This window comes from Lontra canadensis, unplaced genomic scaffold (assembly GCF_010015895.1).
Source record: "Lontra canadensis isolate GAN:19392208 unplaced genomic scaffold, GSC_riverotter_1.0 scaffold154, whole genome shotgun sequence".
NCBI classification, from domain to species: Eukaryota; Metazoa; Chordata; class Mammalia; order Carnivora; family Mustelidae; genus Lontra; species Lontra canadensis.
The window spans coordinates 1598515-1618696 of NW_022631148.1; the positions used below are offsets into that span (position 1 = coordinate 1598515).

The 20182-nt window shown below is 45.9% G+C and overlaps 1 protein-coding gene across 1 annotated transcript in view; it reads left to right on the forward strand.

Moving 5' to 3' along the window:
- LOC116859329 (receptor-type tyrosine-protein phosphatase eta-like) overlaps positions 1-20182 on the forward strand; it is a 48828-nt gene that overhangs the window by 21885 nt on the left and 6761 nt on the right. Inside the window, exons 10-21 of the mRNA XM_032844540.1 lie at positions 2565-2696; positions 4163-4373; positions 4486-4610; positions 6947-7034; positions 9138-9179; positions 9709-9717; positions 9820-9907; positions 11936-12026; positions 13921-13994; positions 14098-14232; positions 16204-16323; positions 19593-19753. Coding sequence (XP_032700431.1) covers positions 2565-2696; positions 4163-4373; positions 4486-4610; positions 6947-7034; positions 9138-9179; positions 9709-9717; positions 9820-9907; positions 11936-12026; positions 13921-13994; positions 14098-14232; positions 16204-16323; positions 19593-19753 — 1276 coding nt within the window. The remainder of the gene's footprint in view (positions 1-2564; positions 2697-4162; positions 4374-4485; positions 4611-6946; positions 7035-9137; positions 9180-9708; positions 9718-9819; positions 9908-11935; positions 12027-13920; positions 13995-14097; positions 14233-16203; positions 16324-19592; positions 19754-20182) is intronic.

The window sequence follows — 20182 nt, forward strand, 5'->3', positions numbered from 1 at the left end:
GAACCGAAACCAAGAGCTGATCTTTGAACCATCTGAGCTATGCGGGTGACCCCTCCCGCAGATGAACTTTTATAGACAAAATTAACATATCTTTTATTTATCATAAAGGTGGAGCTGCATTTTCTCTGAGAGGTATGGGATGGGTAATCTCGGAGAACTGGAGTGATGGTCTTCTAGCCGTCATTTGTTAGTTGCTGACTCTATGCCTGGGGTGAGGGACACTGGTGAGTAAGGCAGATGGGGTCCCTGGAGCAAAGGATTCAGATAAGCGCAGAGAGGGAGAGGATTTCCAGCCCTGCAGGTAGATGAGCTAGCATGCCGCTGACAATCTAGTCCCCTCTGGGCAGCTAACAGGCAAAGAGCTGACGGGAATCCCTGGAGTCTAGGTTGGGAAGCCTGGCTAGGTGGTTGACAATTAGACATGGGGATAGCGCCCCCAAGTGGTCACTACTCTCAGTTACTTGAGAGGTTGCCGAAGCCTGGTTCAAAGCTGTGCTGTCCTATAGAAAATAATAGGAGTCTCTTGCAGCATTTAACATTTCCGAGGGGCTGCATTAAAAAAAAAAAAAAAGTAAGGGCTGCCTGGGTGGCTCAGTGGGTTAAGCCTCTGCTTTCAGCTCAGGTCATGATCTCAGGGTCCTGGGATCGAGTGCCACATCGAGCTCTCTGCTGGGCAGGGAGCCTGCTTCCTCCTCCCTCTCTTTCTCTCTCTCTGCTTGCCTCTCTGCCTACTTGTGATCTCTCTCTGTCAAATAAATAAAATCTTAAAAAAAAAAGAATAAAAAAAGTAAAAAGGGGCACCTGGGTGGCTCAGTGTGTTAAGCATCTGCCTTTGGCTCAGGTCGTGATCCCAGGGTCCTGGGATGAAGCCTGGTGTCCAGCTCCCCTGCTCAGTTAGGAGTCTGCTTCTCTCTCTCCTTCTGCCTCTCCCCCACCCACTCGTGCTTGCTCACTCTCTCTCTCTTTCTCAAATAAATAAATAAAATCTTCATATGAAAATTAAAAAAATAAAGTAAAAAGGAAGAGCTGACGATTTAAATCACATTTAATATTAAAAACATCATTATAGGGGCACCTGGGTGGCTCAGTGGGTTAAGCCTCTGCCTTCGGCCCAGGTCATGATCTCAGGGTCCTGGGATGGTGCCCTGCATCGGGCTCTCTGCTCAGCAGGGAGCCTGCTTCTGCCTCTCTCTCTGCCTGCCTCTCTGCCTCCTTGTGATCTCTCTTTCTCTGTGTCAAATAAATAAACAAAATCTTTAAAAAAAATAAAAACATCATTATATATTATATATTAAAAACATCATTCCAACACGTAATCTACACAAAGTCAATTATCGATGAATTATTTTACATTCTTTTCTCATGCTCAGTCTTCGGCATCCAGTCCATGATTACACGCCTAGCACGCCCGAACTGGGGCTGGTCATGTTTTAGCAGCTGAGCAGCTCTGCGTGGCTGGTGGCTGCCACCCTGGGCAGCACCAAGTGTGGGAGCCCCGCTGCCGTGTTTTTGTTCAGTTTTCTCAGTCTTCCTGAATCTTGACTATAATGATGAAAACATTCGAACTGTACGTGGGAGACAGATTTAGGTAAAGGGAGAGTACGTGTGTGTGTGTGTATCTGTGTGCGTGGAGAAGGATCATCTTTAATTCAGCGTTTTCTTCCTCTTGTGTTAACTCGGAGGCTGACTTCAGCAGCTCAGTTCAGAAAGGGGAGGCACATCCTCGTGAAGGTCGTGCATGGAATGTTCCTGCATGGGCTTTTCTGGGAGAGGGATCAGTCGGGTTTCTCTAGGTGGCATTTTAAACCAACTCCAGCAAAAAAAATGAGGACTTTAGTTTGAAGAATGTGGACCAGGAACACAGCCAGGTCTCAGGAGAAAGCGCATCCTCTTCATGTCAGCTTTGCTTTCTTTCTTTTCTTTTTTTAAAGATTTTATTTATTTATCAGAGAGAGAGCGCACAAGCAGGCAGAGGCGGAGAGAGAAGTAGGCTCCCTGCCAAGCAAGGAGCCGGATGTGGGACTCAATCCCAGGACCCTGGAATCATGACCCGAGCCGAAGGCAGCGGCTTAACCGACTGAGCCACCCAGAGGCATCCCTCAGCTTTGCTTTCATCCAGGTCTCTCTGTTCCATCATGGTCCTCAGCCAACCAAACCGTCTGGTGCTGTGGCCACGCGGTGGGCAGGTGACTGCGGACAGCTCCCACCTCAGAGTCCCAGCCACACAGGCTCTCTCTCGCTCTCCATCCACCCTGGTTCTTTGGGTCAGGATGATAAGACGATAAGAAAGGCAGGCTGTCTTCAACAAACAAGGCTGCTGGGAGCCTGCCCGGGCGTGTGGCTGGGCATGCTGAAGGTGCCGTTGTGAGCTGGGGATCTGCCATCTCTGCCCCCTACTTCCCTTTCCTGTCCCTTGCTCTGGATGTGCTTTCCCTGAGCCCCACTCCCTGCTCCCAGAGCAAGGGCAGAGCTTGAAGGCACTATAGCAAACTTCACCTTAATAATTTTATTCCCTCTTTGGTTTTAAATGGTGGGTGATCATGTTTTGCTTTGTTCTGTTTCAGCCCCCCCTTCTCCAGATGGATCCCCGAATATTACGTCCATCAGTCACAATTCCGTAAAGGTTGAGTTCAGTGGCTTTGAAGCCAGCCACGGACCCATCAAAGCCTATGCGCTGATTCTCACCACTGGGAATGGTAAGGAGGGGTCGGTTATGGCTCCAATAGCCCAGGAGCCATGCCATGACAGTGGCCCATTCCTGTGCCCACTTAGGCACACTGGAGATACAAGCACATGTCTGTTTTTACACTGTCACCCACGCTTTGGTGCTCAGAAGGTGGTGGGTGAGCTCTTTGTCCGATGATCTAGGTCAGGGTTGACAGACTTTCTGTGAAGGGCTGGATAGCAAATAGTTTCAGCTTTGCAGGCTGTGCAGTCCCTCTCACAGCTGCTGGACTCTGGCACTGTGGGGTGAGAGTGGCCGCAGAAGGGGCGTGAAGTATGAGTGTGTCTGTTCCATTAATATATTATTTATCAGAATGGGTGGCCGGCTGGATCTGGCCTGTGGGTTGTACTTTGCTGACCTCTGACCTAGGTTTTTCTTCTCTTTTACAACACAGGATCTTTCAGGTGACAGAATGTTAGTCTGTTAACCAACTCTCTCTCTTTCTCTCTCTCACACACACACACACGTGCATGCACGCATGTGCACACACACGCACACCTGTTATACTAGAGGGTGGCTTTCTCTCGAAGGAAAACAGAAAGTGACTTCTGCATTTGTGGTTAAAAACTTGCAGAAAGCATCCTCACAGCTGAGAGAGGAGGGGGCTCACATGCTCCTTTTCCCCAGTGGGGCTCCATAACATTCTTTGGTGGGAAGAAAGGTGTGATTTGGGGTTGTTCTTGTTAGTGTTAGCTGTCCTTGTGCAATGCACAAGGCTGCATTTTCAAGGCCACGTTCTGTTGTTTTGTTGATTCTTTAAATGGGAACAATGCAGTACTGCCTCTGCCCATTCTCTCAGCCCTGCCCAGGGTACTGTCCTCACCTCCTTGAGGACCCAGAGGTGGAGCCCCTTGTGAGGGGTGTGGGGATCCTGGAACACAAGGACTTTGCTGGTGTCATAAACCCATGGCAGGGTTTCCACAACTGATGCTGAGATCTCCCAGTCTCTCTGTCTTTTCGTTTTGGGTCTGTTTCAGGTCATTTTGTGGTGAAGATTTCCAGCAAAATCCAAGCTTAGACGTTGTTGAATGAAGGAGGAAATATTTCATAGTGACCACAGTGACCAATATCACCCTGTGGTAAAGAGACCACAGGCACTGAGTCGATGGTCTGGCTTGAAAATCAACCCCACTGTATATGCAGTGTGGTCTTGGGCCCAGGTCCTTTTAGCTTTCCATGCCTTCATTTTCCCACCTGTAAGATGGGTACAGTAAACCCATGTGATGAGACTATTGTCAGTGTCTGTCGTTTAGTGCACAGAGATAAGTAAAGCAGGTACAACTTAGTTTAAGTGAAGCCTGACGGAGAGCACACGTGAGAGATGGGAGCTATCGTCATTACCGCCCAGCATCAATATCACTATTTAGATACGTGAGAAATGGAAATCTCTCTCTGCAGTCACTTTCTTATGACTTTCTTTCTGTGTGCCTTTCTTAGCTGTTCAGCCATCTGCAGATGTTTTGAGATACACGTATGAGGATTTCAAAAAGGGGGCCTCAGATACTTACGTGACATACCTCATAACCACAGAAGAGAAGAGACGTTCTCAGGGCTTGGCTGAGGTCTTGAAATACGAAGTCGATGTTGGGAACGAGTCAACCACGCACGGTTATTACAACGGGAAGCTGGAACCCCTGGGCTCCTATCGGTAATGCCCTAGTGGTTCTTGGCCTCTGGGGCCAATCCTCGTGAGTGCGAAGTTCGCACACCACGGTGGTGGCCCTGTCTCAGCTATCTCTTTCCTTCTTGTCATCCCATAGGGCTTGTGTGGCCGGCTTCACCAACATCACCTTTAACCTTCGCAATAACGGACTCATAGACGGGCCCGAGAGCTACGTGTCCTTCAGTCCCTATTCAGATGCAGTGTTCTTGCCCCAGGATCCAGGTAGAAAAGAACAACAGTGCTCTTAACATCTCAGTGGGGTTTTGCTTCTGGTGTGGACAGAAGGCCAGGAGTCTGCGCACCTCCCTCCATCCCTGGGAGGGCTGGTCTCTCCTCTCAGAAGCTGAGAGGTCTCGTGGCCATCAAGGGCCACATCTGCTTCCTGGAAGGAGGCCCCCCGCCCTGCCCGCCCCCACTATGTCTCTCCTCAGCCCATTGCCCTTCCACTCTGCAAACACATTTAGTCCTTTTTCTCAGAGTGGTCATCCGTGTGCCCACGTGCCAGGCACCATTTGACTTTAGTGCATGGCATCTTCAAATGTTAGGGCCAAAGGAGCTGCAGAAATTGTCTTGTCCAGCTCCTTTCTGAGACACAAGGCTGTGAAGGCCCAGAGAGGGGCAGTGACTTGCGTAGAGGCAGGCTCGATACTCTGGCCTCAAACTCCTTGTCAAGCACTCCTGTCCTTTGTCACACAGAGTGATTCTGGAGCCTTTGTCACACCAAGTGATTCTGGAGCCTCAGGGACCCAAGGGAGTAGTATACACTTTACCTTCAGGCCAGCGGCAAAGTGATCCGCTGGTTTGTTAGTGTGTCCGGTTTTTACACTTGATAGTTGTTTGCTTCAGGAAAGAAGCCCCAGGAGCCAAGTTCAGGGAACCCCCACTCCCTCCCCCAGTAATCCGAGGGGTTTTCTGTCACTTGAGCACAGTGCTGTTGGTACTTCTGCTCATTGGTGGCTGTTAGTCTCACAGAGTTAGAGGTGGCAGGAACCACAGGGAACATTTTTTCTAGTGGTTTTTAAACAGCGGTCACTCCACCAAACAGGACCCAGGTCTGAGACCCTCCCTGCCCCACCCTGCCTCCACAAGAGAGTTTCTGCCTGGTTTTCTACTTTATATATTGGGCTGCTGCTTGCAATTTCATCTGAAGAAAGACATCAGCAGTAAGAACAACTCGAAAATCATAGACAGCCCAGTTCCTTATGTTTGCAGTGGAGGAACCCTGGGGGAGGGGAGCCGTGACTTTCTCAAGGCCAGCCCATTGGTGGTGGGCTGGGGCGGGGGACCCTGGCTCCCAAATGCCTGGACTAATTTTATGTCCAAAGATATTTAGCGCATGCGTGCACGCGCACACACACACACGCACACACTCTCTGGTTTGAGGACTCTGGACCAATTGTGAACATCTTTTTTTTTAAACTTAATTTTGATGAACATTTTTTTCATGTGTCTGTTAGCCATTTATATGTCTTCTGCCCCCAAACCACATTGAGATACCACCTTACACTAGTTATAATGGCCAAAATCAACAGAACGGGAAACAACAGGTGTTGGAGAGGATGTGGAGAAAGGGGAACTCTCCTACACTGTTGGTGGGAATGCAAGTTGGTACAGCCACTTTGGAGAACAGTGTGGATGGAGATTCCTCAAAAAACTAAAAATAGAGCTTCCCTCTGACCCTGCAATTGCACCACTGGGTATTTACCCCAAACATACAGATGTTCTGAAAAGAAGGGCCATCTGCACCCCAATGTTCATAGCAGCAATGGCCACAGTCGCCAAACTGTGGAAAGAACCAAGATACCCTTCAACGGACGAATGGATAAAGAAGATATGGTCCATATATACAATGGAGTATTATGCCTCCATCAGAAAGGATAAATACCCAACTTTTGTATCAACACGGACGGGACTGGAGGAGATTATGCTGAGTAAAATAAGTCAAGCAGAGAGAGTCAATTATCATACGGTTTCACTTACTTGTGGAACATAAGGAGCGATATGGAGGACATTAAGAGAAGGAAAAGAAAAGTGAATTGGGGGAAATTGAAGGGGGAGACGAAGCATGAGAGACTGTGGACTCTGCGAAACAAACTAAGGGTTCTGGAGGGGAGGAAGTGGGGGGTTGGGTGAGCCTGGTGGTGGGTATTAAGGAGGGCAAGTATTTTATTTTATTTTTTAAATTTTTATTAACATATAATGTATTATTAGCCCCAGGGGTACAGGTCTGTGAATCATCAGGCTTACACATTTCACAGCACTCACCATAGCACATACCCTCTCCAATGTCCATAACCCAACCACCCTCTCCCAACCCTCCTTCCCCTGGCAACCCTCAGTTTGTTTTGTGGGATTAAGAGTCTCTTATGGTTTGTCTCCAAGGGGGGCACGTATTTCATGGAGCACTGGGTGTGGTGCATAAACAATGAATCTTGGAACACTGAAAAAATAAAATAAAATTAAAAAAATAAAAAATTTTATTCAAATTCAATTAACATATAGTATATTATCAACTCATGAGCATCTTTTGAAGTGCTTCCTGTTTGGACTTACCCCAGGTGTCATCTGTGGAGCAGTTTTTGGGTGCATCTTTGGTGCCTTGGTAATTGTGGCTGTGGGCGGCTTCATCTTCTGGAGAAAGAAAAGGTGACTGTTTATGTTGGTGACAATACCCTACTTTTTAAGGGACTTTTTAAAAAAATATTTTACTTATTTATTTGACAGAGACACAGCAAGAGAGGGAGCACAAGCAGGGGGAGTGGGAGACAGAGAAGCAGACTCCCTGCTGAGCAGGGAGCCTGATTCGGGGCTCAATTCCAGGACCCTGGCATCATGACCTGAGCTGAAGGCAGATGCTTAATGACTGAGCCACCCAGGCGCCCCTAAGGGAGCTTTTTACTATGGAAAATTTCAGACAGTCACACGATTGGAAGGACCAGTGTCATGGGTCCCCCACCCCCATCCCCGTCATCCACACTCTCCACTGCTGGCCAGTCCTGCTTCCCCTCAGCCGCCCTGGCATCAGGTCCTGGTGAACACTGCCGTGTAAGGTGCTTCCTCGGAACTGTGCCTTCTGGTTCCCGAATCAATGGTGTGGTGTTAAGAGATTTCACTCTCGAGTTAGCTAAGTTTGAACACATGGGTGGTCTGAGTAGCAGTAGGGAGCTTTGCCGGGATGTCTAGGAGACTCTGTGATATGACACCGAGCGTTAAATAGATACAGTGTGTGAGTAGTAAAAATAGCATCTCTGTTTTGAGTGCTTCCTGTGTGCCTGGATTTGTGTTTTCCATCAATTCTCATGTTCATGGGGCTCTAGGAGGTGGGTCTTGAAAGCCCCATTGCAAGGACACACAAGTTTAGTGTAGGAAGCGTGGAAGTGAACTTGAACCCGGTGTTTGCACTTCATTGCTCGCTCTCCTGTCTGACCATGTGTGGGGCAAGTGAAGCATGTGTATCTGCTGGCATTCATTTGCACTCCCCAGGTGCTGCCAGCCAGGGAGTTTCCTTCTGGCTCAGAGTTCCTGAAAGCAGCCCCGCCAGGGTCTTCTGCCGCCATCTTACCCTGTTGGGTTGACAGGCAGATTTTAAATGTGTGTGTGTGTGTGAGGAGGGGTCAAAACAGCTTTATTGTTTTTTGTTGAAATAAGTGTTATACATGCTTGTGGTAACAAACAAAACAAAAAGCAGAAAAGAAAAAGAAGAGCAAAGGAACTAGATAATTCATAATCACAGCTCCTGCACAAAACTACATTTCACATTGATATGGTTGTGAAACTCACAGATGAATACACACACACACACACACACACACGGAATCATATTATGGACATCATTTTCTAGTCTGGACAGCTTCAAATCTTCTTCATTTTAAGTAGATACAGAGTATTCAACTGTGTGGAAATTATTCAATTTTCCTGATGTCTTCAGGTTTTTTTTTTTTTTTTTTGTTACAGTTAGTTAACTTGTCTCTAAATCTCTGGGCACATTCATGATTATTTCCTTAGGCTAAATCCCAAAGTGGGCAGTTTGCTGACTCTTTGGGTATGGTGCCTGTTTCCAAATTTTTTTTTTTTAAAGATTTTATTTGTTTGAGTAAGAGAGAGAAAGAGATAGAGAGAGCATAAGCAGGCGGGAGGGGGACAGGGAGAGGGAGAAGCAGGCTCTCTGCATTTGGTGCTTGATCCCAGGAGTCTGAAATGACAGCCTGAGCTGAAGGCAGATGCTTACCCCACTGAGCCCCTCAATTTTGATACATACTGACAAGTCACCTTCCAGAAGGGGTGTGTGTATGTGTGTGTGTTTGTGTGTGTGTGTGTATATTTTAAACACCAATATGGGGTTTAGCCAACAATGCAGGAGATTGCCAGGAGTCCCACCACCATACCTATAGTGGAGGTATTTTCTGGTTTATTTCATTAACTTATCGGGAAGCCCTTCTCAAAGAAGAGTTTGAAGAAATGACTCTGGCTTTACAAAGGAGTCATGCTGTGGATTCACATTTACCCAGAAGTATTTCTAACGGTGGCCTGAGCAAGGTTCTTCCATACTTTTGGATGGTATGAAAGAGAGTTACTTCGCAGATTTGTAACCAGGGTTTGCTGCCTAGACCTCTAAGCTTAGTGTTAGGGAACAAGATTTAGTGTCATATATATATATATATATATGGCATTTTGTAGATACATGAAAGTGGAAAAGCCCAGAATTACCCTTTTTTTGGTCTTATTGGGTCTTTGTTTCTTTTAAAACAGGAAAGATGCGAAGAATAATGAGGTATCCTTTTCTCAAATTAAGTAAGTCTCTGGAGTTATGAGCTTTATTTGAAGACATTTAATCCCCCAATCTGTTCAGTAACTATCTAGAGAATTTTTGGTGGAACTTGCTGTCCTTTTTTCTAACACATTTGGCCATGATCATCCCGAAGTTCTTGCTAGCTTTGTTTTTCTGCAAGGAATCTGTTTGTCTCCTGAAGCTAGTAGCTTCCTTGCCATGTTCTCCTAAGGCGAGTAAAACCTCACTTCCATATTCTACCAATAAATTTGTATTTTGTGATTTTTAAGGAAAAATAAATGGGTTATCAATATCTAGGAGAGGACCTTGTTGGAAGTCACAAAGCCAATCGGTGACGTGAGAGGGTCTAAAAGTGAGATTTCCTGATTTACATTTCAGTGGTTTATAAATAACATTATAGTGAGCCCTCCCTCCCTCATTTATTATTATGGTTTTTGTTCTTTTGGGAAGATGTTTACTATTATTTCTTGAGTCATGACTGAGTCGGTGTTTCTAATGGATTATTTTTTTCTTTCCCTTTCTATGATGAAGACCTAAAAAGTGAGTAGCTGCTTTAATTTTTTAATAACTTGTATTTTTCTGTTTTGAGCATGAACTTTATTGAATATAAAAGAGTTCTAAGAAGTTGTTCTGTTTTCTTAGATCCAAGTTAATCAAAGTGGAGAATTTCGAGGCCTACTTTAAGAAACAACAAGCAGACTCCAACTGTGGGTTTGCAGAAGAATATGAAGTACGTGGTTGTAAATAATGTGTTTTTTAACTGCTTTATGTTTCTTCCAAAAGTTGGGGACCCGCCCATTTTTGTTGCAGGGAGAAGCGCTGGGTGAGAGGCGGCCCTCTTGGAGGGCGGAGGAGCTCTTGCATGTCGCCCGGGGGACCCACTGTGGCCGCGTGGGCTGCGAGCCCTTAGATGTACCCCCACTGCTAGTGGTTTGTGTGTTTAACCTTGTTGAGAAATGAAGATTATGCAGAGAGAGGGAGAGAAACTGGGTACTTCAGTCGGAGGGCTGTTCACTGGAGTAGTTGCGAAGCTGTGGGGGCTGGCGTGGGGCGCTGTGTGGCCCAGGTCGATTCCTGAGCATCATGTGAAGAGCCGCGGAAAGAGTTCCTGTGCTTCCATCCTGTTCTGTCCTGTCCAGTGTGCTCTGACCACCCTCACCAGCCCAGAGCCCCTCCCTCAGAATGGCCACGCACACTCACACGCTCGCTCTCCCCGCCCTGCCCTGCCACCCTCCCCACCCTGTCCCGCCCTGCTGCCCTCCCTGCCCTGCCTCCCTTGCCTGCTGCCCTGCTGCTGTCTCTGGCTCGCCATTTGCACTGGCTTCCTGTGGCTGCCATAACAAATCACCACAAACTCGTGGCTTTAAACATTAGATTTGTATTCTCTTGTGGTTCTGGAGGCTCTACTAAGTCTAGAGTCGGGTGTCAGCAGACCAGTCCTCCCTCCATCTCTCTGGGCGGGGATCCCCTTCCTTGCCTCTTCCAAAGTGGGTGGCTCCAGGTGTTCTGTGGCTTGGGGCTGTGTCTCTGCTCTGTGGCTCCCCCCACCATGGCTCCCCTCGGGGTGTCTTGGGTGAGCACACTTGTTACTAGATTTGGGGCCCACCTGCAGATTCCGGGATGATCTCACCTCAATTCTCAACTTAAATCCATTCCGCAAGACTCTTCCAAAAGCAGCTCACAGCCACAGGTTGCGGGGATTAGGATATGGGCCTGCCTTTTTGGGGGCTGCCATTCAACCAGCTGCATGACTCAAAGCACCGCTCAGGACGTAAATTCTGTCTTTGGGTCCCTTACCCCTGTGAGGTGTTGCCTGTCAGTGACATCCAGGATTTATCTAATTCTGCCTCGTTGTAAAGTTAGTGATTTCCGCCTACTCCCCGCTCCCAGGTTGTAAGCTCTTTGAAGGCAAGGATTATGCTTTTTCTTTGAGTGGGACCTCTGCATTAGTTCCCACGGGCTGCCTTAACAAAGCACCACAGACTGGGTGGCTTCTGACATCAATTGTTCTCTCATGGTTCTGGAAATCAGGGGTCCAAAATCAAAGTGTTGGCAATGCCTTGCTTCATCTGAAGCCTCTAGGGAAGGCTCCTGCCAGAAGCTTCAGCCAGCTTCTGAGAGAGCCGAATCCTAACCACTAGACCACCAGGAGCGTCTTCAGCCAGCTTCTGGAAGCTCCAGGCATTCTTGGTGTGTGGGAGTCTAACTCCTCTGCCTGCCTTCATCTCAGCACACCTGGCTCCCCTCATATGTCTGTATCTTGGTGTCTCTTCTCTTAGAAGGACATTAGTCCTGTTGGATGAAGGGCCCACCCTACTCCAGTATGACCTCATCATCTTCTTCTTCTTCTTCTTTTTTTTTTTTTTTTAAAGATTTTATTTATTTATTTGACAGACCTAGATCACAAGTAGGCAGAGAGAGAGGGGGAAGCAGGCTCCCTGTGGAGCAGAGAGCCCAATGCGGGGCTTGATCCCAGGACCCTGAGATCATGACCTGAGCCAAAGGCAGAAGCTTAACACACTGAGCCACTCAGGCGCCCCCATGACCTCGTCTTCTTTTGATGACAGTGGCAAAGACCAAAGTTCCAAATAAGGCTGCATCATTCCCAGGTCCCAGGGATCAGAACTTCAGCCTATCTTTTTGGTGGACACAGTTTAACCCAAAACACCTCTGCACTCCCACTTTGTTCTGTCGTGCTCTGTGGTCATTATAACTAACATCTGGGCACTAAACAAACGGACAACTCATTTGTTTTCAGGATCTGAAGCTTGTTGGAATCAGTCTACCCAAATATGTGGCGGAGCTGGCTGAGAATAGAGGAAAAAATCGCTATAATAACGTTCTGCCCTGTAAGTCGTTGTTGTTGTTTTTTTTTCCCCCCATAGGCTCTTCCCTGTTCTCGGTCTCTGGCTGTCAGGCCTCTAACAGTGGAGGGGAATGGGACCAGGGTGCTGGCTAGCCACGCCCACGATCATTCATGAGTCCCCTGTGGGGTCCTAAGCCCTTTATTTAGGCATAGTCCACTGAATCCAGCCCTCAGGAGAACCTTATGAAGTAGGTAGTAGAATATTCGGTTTGTAGATGAGAAAATTGAGGCACAGGGTAGCTAGGGGGGTTTTCCCAGAATCGCACAGAGGGCCATGGCGGGCCAGAGCTATCGTTTCTTTCCGGGAAAGGGCCAGAGTCCCTGCTCTTTTCCCCTCTCTCTTAAAGCCCCTCATTTCAGCTACTGTTGCTCTGGAAAGGAAGGGAGCAGGAGGAGGATGGGAGTAATGCTTTCTGCTTATCCAGATACATCTCTGGTGGGCTGATGAGAGCATTCCACAGCTAAATAGGACTTGTATTTGAATTCACATATTGGAAAAGTAACAATGTCTGCCTAATGGATGGGGATAACATCCAACAAAGCAAATGGGGTTTAAAATGAGAGTGATTTATCACATCATCCGTGGAGATGAAATGTCAGCCCTCTACCACGGAAAGCTCTTTGTGGTCTCTCTCGGGTGGGAATTAGGGCATGAAGAACTTATCAATAGATTGCAGCTGTGTTCTGATTTTCGCTGTCATTTATAGGCTCTGCAGATGATTTTTCCACGAGGACATTTAGAGACATTGTCTTTTTTCTTCGAAGCTGTGTTTTTCTTTTCCGGTCTAAAACATTAACTTCTGCTTAGATTCAGGATTTTTTAGCTTCTGCATTCTTTCTCTTTGTGCCTCCTGCCGTCTGTCCTTGTACTGACAGCAGGTACTGACCCTTGTTCCAAGAAAAGTGCTTTCAAAATCAGGCTGGTGGGATGTGCCTCAGAATGGCCTGTCCATGGTTAACTCAGGATCATTGGCCTGTTCCTGTGAATGTTGCAGAGATTTTCAGATCCAGAGTTTGGGAGAGTTTTGGGCTGAAACTCGTGTAGGTCAATGAGTTTGGAATTGTCGTGTTATTTTGTCCAGGGGAGGGTGAGATAATATGTGATCAGAGGCAGGGACACACAGGTGATGCTACTGATTACATTTGAAATTCTAACATTACTTCATTTCTTGAGTTGGGCAAGATTGCGTGTGCATTTATTTTTGTAGTGTTTATATGCAACTGATAAATTGTGTGTGTATTTTTAAGATGAAAACACAAGGATTTTGTGTTTTAGATCTTCCCACCCATAGTTGTCTTCCACATTTATGCCTGAGTTTGGTACTTTTTGTAATGACATTTTTAGGAGAATAGAGAAAGTATGCAAACCTTTCCTTCGTGGGAAGAGCACTAGATTTGAATTCTGAGTGTCTTTGACCGGACATTAGTACTTAATCTCACAGACCCTCAGTTTCCTCATTTGTAAAACGGGCACAAAAGCCAGAAGGGTGGTTTTGAGGAATAAATACAATTGCTCAGTGCATCTCTTGGCTTGTGACACGCACACCAAGGATGCTAATAGCAGTAGGTTGGTGTTGTCTGAGAAGGAGGTCTGGCTTGATGAAGAGCTCGGACCCTCGCTGCAGGCTGCCTGGGGTTCAAATCCTGGCTCTGCCAGTGCGTAGCTCTGCTGGGCTTCTGCAGGCAATTGCCTGACTCCTCTGTGCCAGTCACTTGTGCTGACTGTAAGGATCAAGTAGGTCATCTCCATAAAATGCCATGTGTCACACCTTCAGGATGTGAGAGGAGCCCCTGTGTTGCCATTTTGTACTTTTCTCTCTTGTGTGTAACGCTCCTCAAATATTTCTAATGAGGACATTTTTCTCTCAATGCCACAGATGATATTTCCCGTGTCAAGCTTTCCATCCAGACCCACTCAGCTGATGACTACATCAACGCCAACTACATGCCCGTAAGTGGGGAGACGAGCCCAGAGCATGGCTTGTTCGGGTGAAATCTTCGGGGCTCCTCCTTGTGTCTTTGACACTGAATTTGGGTTGATTCCCATTTTCTAGGGCTACCATTCCAAGAAAGATTTCATTGCCACACAAGGGCCTTTGCCCAACACTTTGAAAGATTTCTGGCGTATGGTTTGGGAGAAAAATGTATATGCCGTCGTTATGTTGACCAAATGTGTCGAACAGGGAAGGGTAAGTGTTTTATTTTTTACTTAAGTTATTTTAAAATTTATTTTATTTGATTATTTTAATTTTAATTATTCAATTAAATTAATGCATTCATTTCGACTGTGGTGAAGGGGTATCTTAAGAAGCATTTGTCTTTCTAAAGAAAACACTCCCCCAACCATCAGCACCTCTCTTCTTAGAAACTCATTTTCTGTCTTTTTCTCCTCTAAGAGAAAAGTTTAAAAATATCTTTAAAAAAATAAAAGCATTTTACTGTTACCTTCTTTTGTGGATGAATAGCAATGTTCTCTATTCACGAGGTCGCTGCTGCAGTTACAAGTAGCGGGAGTGCGGTCAGCTCCACGCAGAGCTCGTGGGGCTGGAGCACGGGGTCATCTTCATGCTGGGAGTGGGCGCCAGCCCTTTGTGTCTCTAAGCAGCCAGCATCTCATCTGTGAGATGAGGGATTCGACCAACTTGGTGATCAAACATAGCTTTTAACACTGGAACCCCTCCTCTACCCCAGATCTCAGACTCCTCACCAGATAAGTCCCAGCTCTCCCCTCTCCCCTTTTAATATTCTTCATTTCGCTTTAATTTAGCAGATGTTTACCCTGCCCCAAGTATGTGTAGGGTGCTATGCTACGGGCTGGGGATGGGGGAGGGAGAGATAAGTGAACCCTAAGATGTGGTTCCCATTTTCACATGGCTCTGGGTATAGAAGCCCGTGTTCTGCCTCACTTCCTTGCATCCAGAGAACAGGCTGTCATGCAAACAAAAGAACTTTGCTTATGAATGCAAATAAACTTTATGGAGTGGTGGAGCTCAAGGCCTACCCCATGGAACAGTTTCATAAATCAGTGTTAGGCAAATGAAAATGATGTAGTTGAATGAATGGGGAACATGTTTGTTGTTTATCTCAGGTCAGGGGAGAAGTGGATTTACTGGCTCCAGGTAAAAAAGAAAGGGAGCCAGTCACTTTATTCCATGTATGTTATTTCTTTCCTCTAACAGTGCTCCTTTATAATTATTGTGTAGAGGGGGAAACTGAGGCTCAGAGAACTTAAGAACTTGCCCACACGGTAGCAGCAGACACCCAGCTGGGGAGAGGCTGAGCTGAGGGCATCAGCTCCATGTCATTGTGTGTCTGAGTCCTGTGTTCTTTGTGGGAGCAGTGGTCCGGAAACTGGGATCTTTTTAAAAAATACAGATCCCCAGCCAGAGTCAGAAGCCTGGAGGTGGAGTCTGGGCATCTGTTTTTAGATGAGCAAAATAGACCTCCCCGGGGCGAGTCAGATAATCGGGTTTGGATGGCACCTGCCGTAGAACTCACCTCGGAAAGGCGGGGAGGGGGAATGGAGGAGGGAGAAAGAGTGTGTGTTTGTGTGGGTGTATTAAGTCATCTGTCAAATTAGAGATTCAGATATTCTTGCAGAGCAGATGTTTCTTGATTTTTATTGTTTACATCTGCCCACCGATTTATTTAAATCAAAGACCCAGAGTGATTTAATTTCTTTTTATTCGTGTCTGTATTTGTATTCTAATTAGTGTGGGTCTGAAAGTACTGGGGAAGGTTCTCATTTCTTTTAGCTGCATGGGGTTATGGGTCAGTCTGAGTTTAGTTCGGAGGACAGTCGTGGGCTGGCGGCAGTCGGAGCCGAAGGAAGCCAGCTGGGACTGTGTCCTCAGAGAAGGGACAATGACTGTTCTGCTCTAAATCCATTTACATGCAGAAATGGGGGCTCAGGGTGGGCCAGATCTTCTGAGTTCTCAGGAGAAGCCGGGAATCTGGAATTTTATGAGAAACCTCCCAATTGTAAAAGAGTTGGCCAGAATTGTAAATTAAAAAACAATTTTGGGGGTCTGACAGAACCCAACTAAAGGGCTGACCCAGTCTCTGATGCCAGTTTCCAATAGCCAGTCTCCCTTATGAAGCTGTAGTGATGGCGGATGGTGCGACCTGACTTTTTGAATAAAAATGCAATTTTACTCTAGACCAAATGTGAGGAGTACTGGCCCTCCAAGCAGGCTCAGGACTATGGGGACATAATGGTGGCAATGACATCAGAAGTCGTTCTTCCAGAATGGACCATCAGAGACTTCACGGTGAAAAATGTAAGTAAGAGGCCAAGATGGATAGGCCTCAGATAAGAAGACCCTATAGTAGTTTGGGGTGATATTTCTAGGTTGATATTAACCAATATATATATTTTTTGTTATGCATCAGAAAAATACTTTTGCTCTCTTTTCACAGAATGAAAACTATCTGCATACACTCTAAAGCAACCCTTAGCTTTAACTTTCTTAAGAGGAAGTTCCTGTTATTTTTTTTATTTTTCCCTTTTGAAGTGTAGTTGACATAGAATATTACGTTAGTTTCAGGTGTACGACATAGTGACCCAGTAATTATATACTTTATGTGGTGCTCACTGGGGTAAGTGTAGTCCCCATCTGTCACCATACAACCTTATTACGACATTATTGATTCTATTCCCTATGCTGTCCTTTTCGTCCCTGTAACTTACATATTTTGTAAGTGAGAGTTTGTGGGTCTTAGTCCCCTTTACCCCTTTCGCCCACCCCTGACCCACTTCCCCTCTGGCAGCCACCAGCTTGTTCTTTTTTTTTTCTCAGTCGGGTGTTTTGTTTGTTTGTTTGTGTTTGTTTTTGTTACTGTATGTTATTCCAGAATGAGATGAATCTTAAGAACAAGGGTCAGCAGCAGCCACTGTTCCTTCCGCTTTCAGGTGACTTGTTTATAGAGTTTTTGTTACAAACCAAGGCCCTTTTGGTTGCAAATATGACCTCAGGAGTGGCAGTTTGCAGTTGGGAGCAGTTTATGAGAGCGGTTACATTAATAAGATTTCTGGGTGTATAGACATGGCCTCACCACCCCCTACCCACCCAGCCCCCGCCAAAAGTTAGGGAAAAAAAATCCAATTACATGGTGAAGATACTGCAGGAAGTCAGATTATGTGTCCTTTTTTCTTTTCTTTTTTTAAAAAGATTTTATTTATTTATTTGACCAAGAGATAGAGCACAAGTAGGCAGATTGGCAGGCAGAGGGAGAGGGAGAAGCAGGCTCTCCATTGAGCAGGGAGACCAACGCAGGACTCGATCCCAGGACCCTGGGATCATGACCTGAGCCAAAGGCAGCCGCTTAACTGACTGAGCCACCCAGGTGCCCCTGTGTCCTTTTTTTTTTTTTTTACAGGGTGTCTAGAAATAGAGGCAATGAAGCCACATTGATATCTTTTGGTGAGTGTGTAAATTGGTATAGCCCTTTGCGGTTTATATCAAAAGCATCAAAATGACCATTCTCCTTTGATCTGGTGGTTTAACATTTGAGAGTCTGTCTTAAAGTAATAATCTGAAATAGAGGACAAGGCTTATTATTCACAAAGAGGAATCTTGGCGTTATTTACAATGGAGGGAAGATTTGGAGCCTGTTCAAATATCTAGCTTTCAGAGAATAGATAACTAAACTATAGGTTATCTAGTCAGTGTATCATTATTTAGCTATTAGAAATGATGGCTACATAGACTGCGTAATTACCATGGAGAGATGCGAGATTGCAATTAAGTGAAACACACCGGGAGACAAACGTCTATGCATATTGTGAATAATGCACCAAAGAAAAGCCTGGGAGTAGAGTCAGTGGAGTTAACTTTTGTGGGAGGTTGGTGGGTTAGGTTCTAGTTGACAAGAATTATCCTTGAAGATTCCAAAAGTCACGGAGACAGGGTAGTATATTAAGTATTAATTCTTCACTGAGTGCTGTGTCTCAAAGGAGTTGGCTTCAATTAATATTTCAATTCCTTCCCTAGAGGTGCTGTCAAAGCTGTTATCACACGATGGAGCGCATAGTGGTTGAGAAACCCTCATAATGCACTTATTCTATAGATTTTGCCCATTTTAACCAGACCAGGTTATCCTCGGTTGCTTTCGTGCTTGGGGAGGGGAATCCCCTTGTGGGAGGGGAATCATGGGTGGCTTTGTTCACATCATTTAAACAAAATTACCACGATGTTATCATCTTTTAACTAAACTCCGGACTTCATTTGGATTTCACATTTTTCCCCTAAACCCATTTCCTGTTCCAGGATCGAATGATCCAGGAGACCACGTAGCATTTAGTAAAATACCACTTTTCCCCCTAAGACTCCTTTTTAATTACACAAAGTGCACGGATATGTTTTCCTTCTTGAAAGTGGGAACACAGCAGATAGAACTAAAAGTTTCTTTTGACTGCCACCCCTAAGCTGAGCCCCTGGCCACCCTCTGTAGAAATAATGCTAAAAAGTCTGACCTCCCCCTACACCTCCCTGTCCGCTTGTCTCTCACAGCTGCTTTCCTTCTTTGGATGAATACTTGTGGTTCAGTTTGTGACTGTCCCCTTTGTGTGTATAAGACTTCACAGTACCCTCTCCTTCACTCTGCCTTTTTTCTCTACTCTCTTCCCATATTTTGAACAATGTGAACACACTGCTTTTGTAATGTATATACATTAAAAAAAAAAAAAAGAAGCTTCCAAAGGTAGCTCTCATAAAGGAGATGGAAATGCCTAGAGTCCAGATGTAGGTATGAGGCTGAGCTCAGTGCCCAGGGCTGGGCATAATGAGCACAGTTGAATCGGGACAGGAATGGTCCAGCCTCGGTGGAATTCTGATAATAACAGGTGCCTGCCTTTGTCCGTGGTAGGAAACCAGCCTGTGTCATCACTCACTCTGTTACAACAAGATCCACTTTCTACTATCTGTCTGATGTTGAAATAGATGTGTTTTTTTGTGTGTTGGGGGCGGGGAGTTCCTTTTCTCAAACTCATGCAATTCTAAATATTTACTTAGTGCTCACTAGCTACCTGCTCCTTCATGAGACTCTCCGGAAGGCATGCAGATTGTGAGGCAGCCCGTGCCCCAAAGGTTCCGATTATCGGAGCCATATCAGTATAATTCATTTTTGGTATTTTGGTTGATGACATTCCCAGGTGGGTTCAGGGATGAGCTTCTGGAGGCTCCAAGGAGCTGTAGGTCTAAGACTGTGAGTGCATTACAGGCAGGCACCTGCTGTGGGAAAGGAAGGTCTGAACTCAGGGTCCTAGGAAGAGGCTGCCTCTGAGCTGAGTGTGGGGGAGTCGCTTCACTTTTTGGAATCTTAACGGGAGGGTGAGAACCCCTCCTTCTGGAGCTTATTGTGGGCTTTGATGAGCACATCAGAGTCTGGGCAAGCACTTTATCCATTGTTGTAGCAATGTAAAATTGCAACTTTTAGTTGTAACCACTCCTATCTAGCTGCCAGTCAGCCATCCCGTGCAGCTCGGCATCCCGGGATGGCTCCGTTTCACTAGGACTTCTCGGACACTTAACTCTTTCTTGGCTTTTAGATCCAGACAAGTGAGAGTCACCCTCTGCGACAGTTCCATTTCACCTCCTGGCCGGACCACGGCGTTCCCGACACCACGGACCTGCTCATTAACTTTCGGTACCTTGTTCGTGACTACATGAAGCAGAGACCTCCTGAGTCACCCATTCTGGTCCACTGCAGGTATGCAGATGTGCTCCGTGTGTGACAGATTTCAAGTGCCATCACACTTTAGAAAAGCAAGGCCCAAGAGGGAACGTGGTAGGCATTTGCAAATTCAAGAACGGTTTGTATAAGGGACCAGGAACTGGAACAGGGGTTGGCAAACTATATAACCTGTGGACCAGATCGGTATATTGCCTCTGTTTTTTTCCTTTTAAACTACAGTGTACTCTTATTTCTTATAAAATAGTTCAATTTTACAAAATAGTTCAATCAGCAGTCTAATAAAGTATAAAATGAGGTCATGTGTTTTTTTTTTTATTAGTAAGATCTTACAGTCATGAAGTCTCTACTTATCAGTCTCCTTCCTACACAGTTAAACATGGTCCTAACATGGATCTGAATCATTCCTTTGCATGCTTTTGTATTTTATTTGATATGTATCTGTGG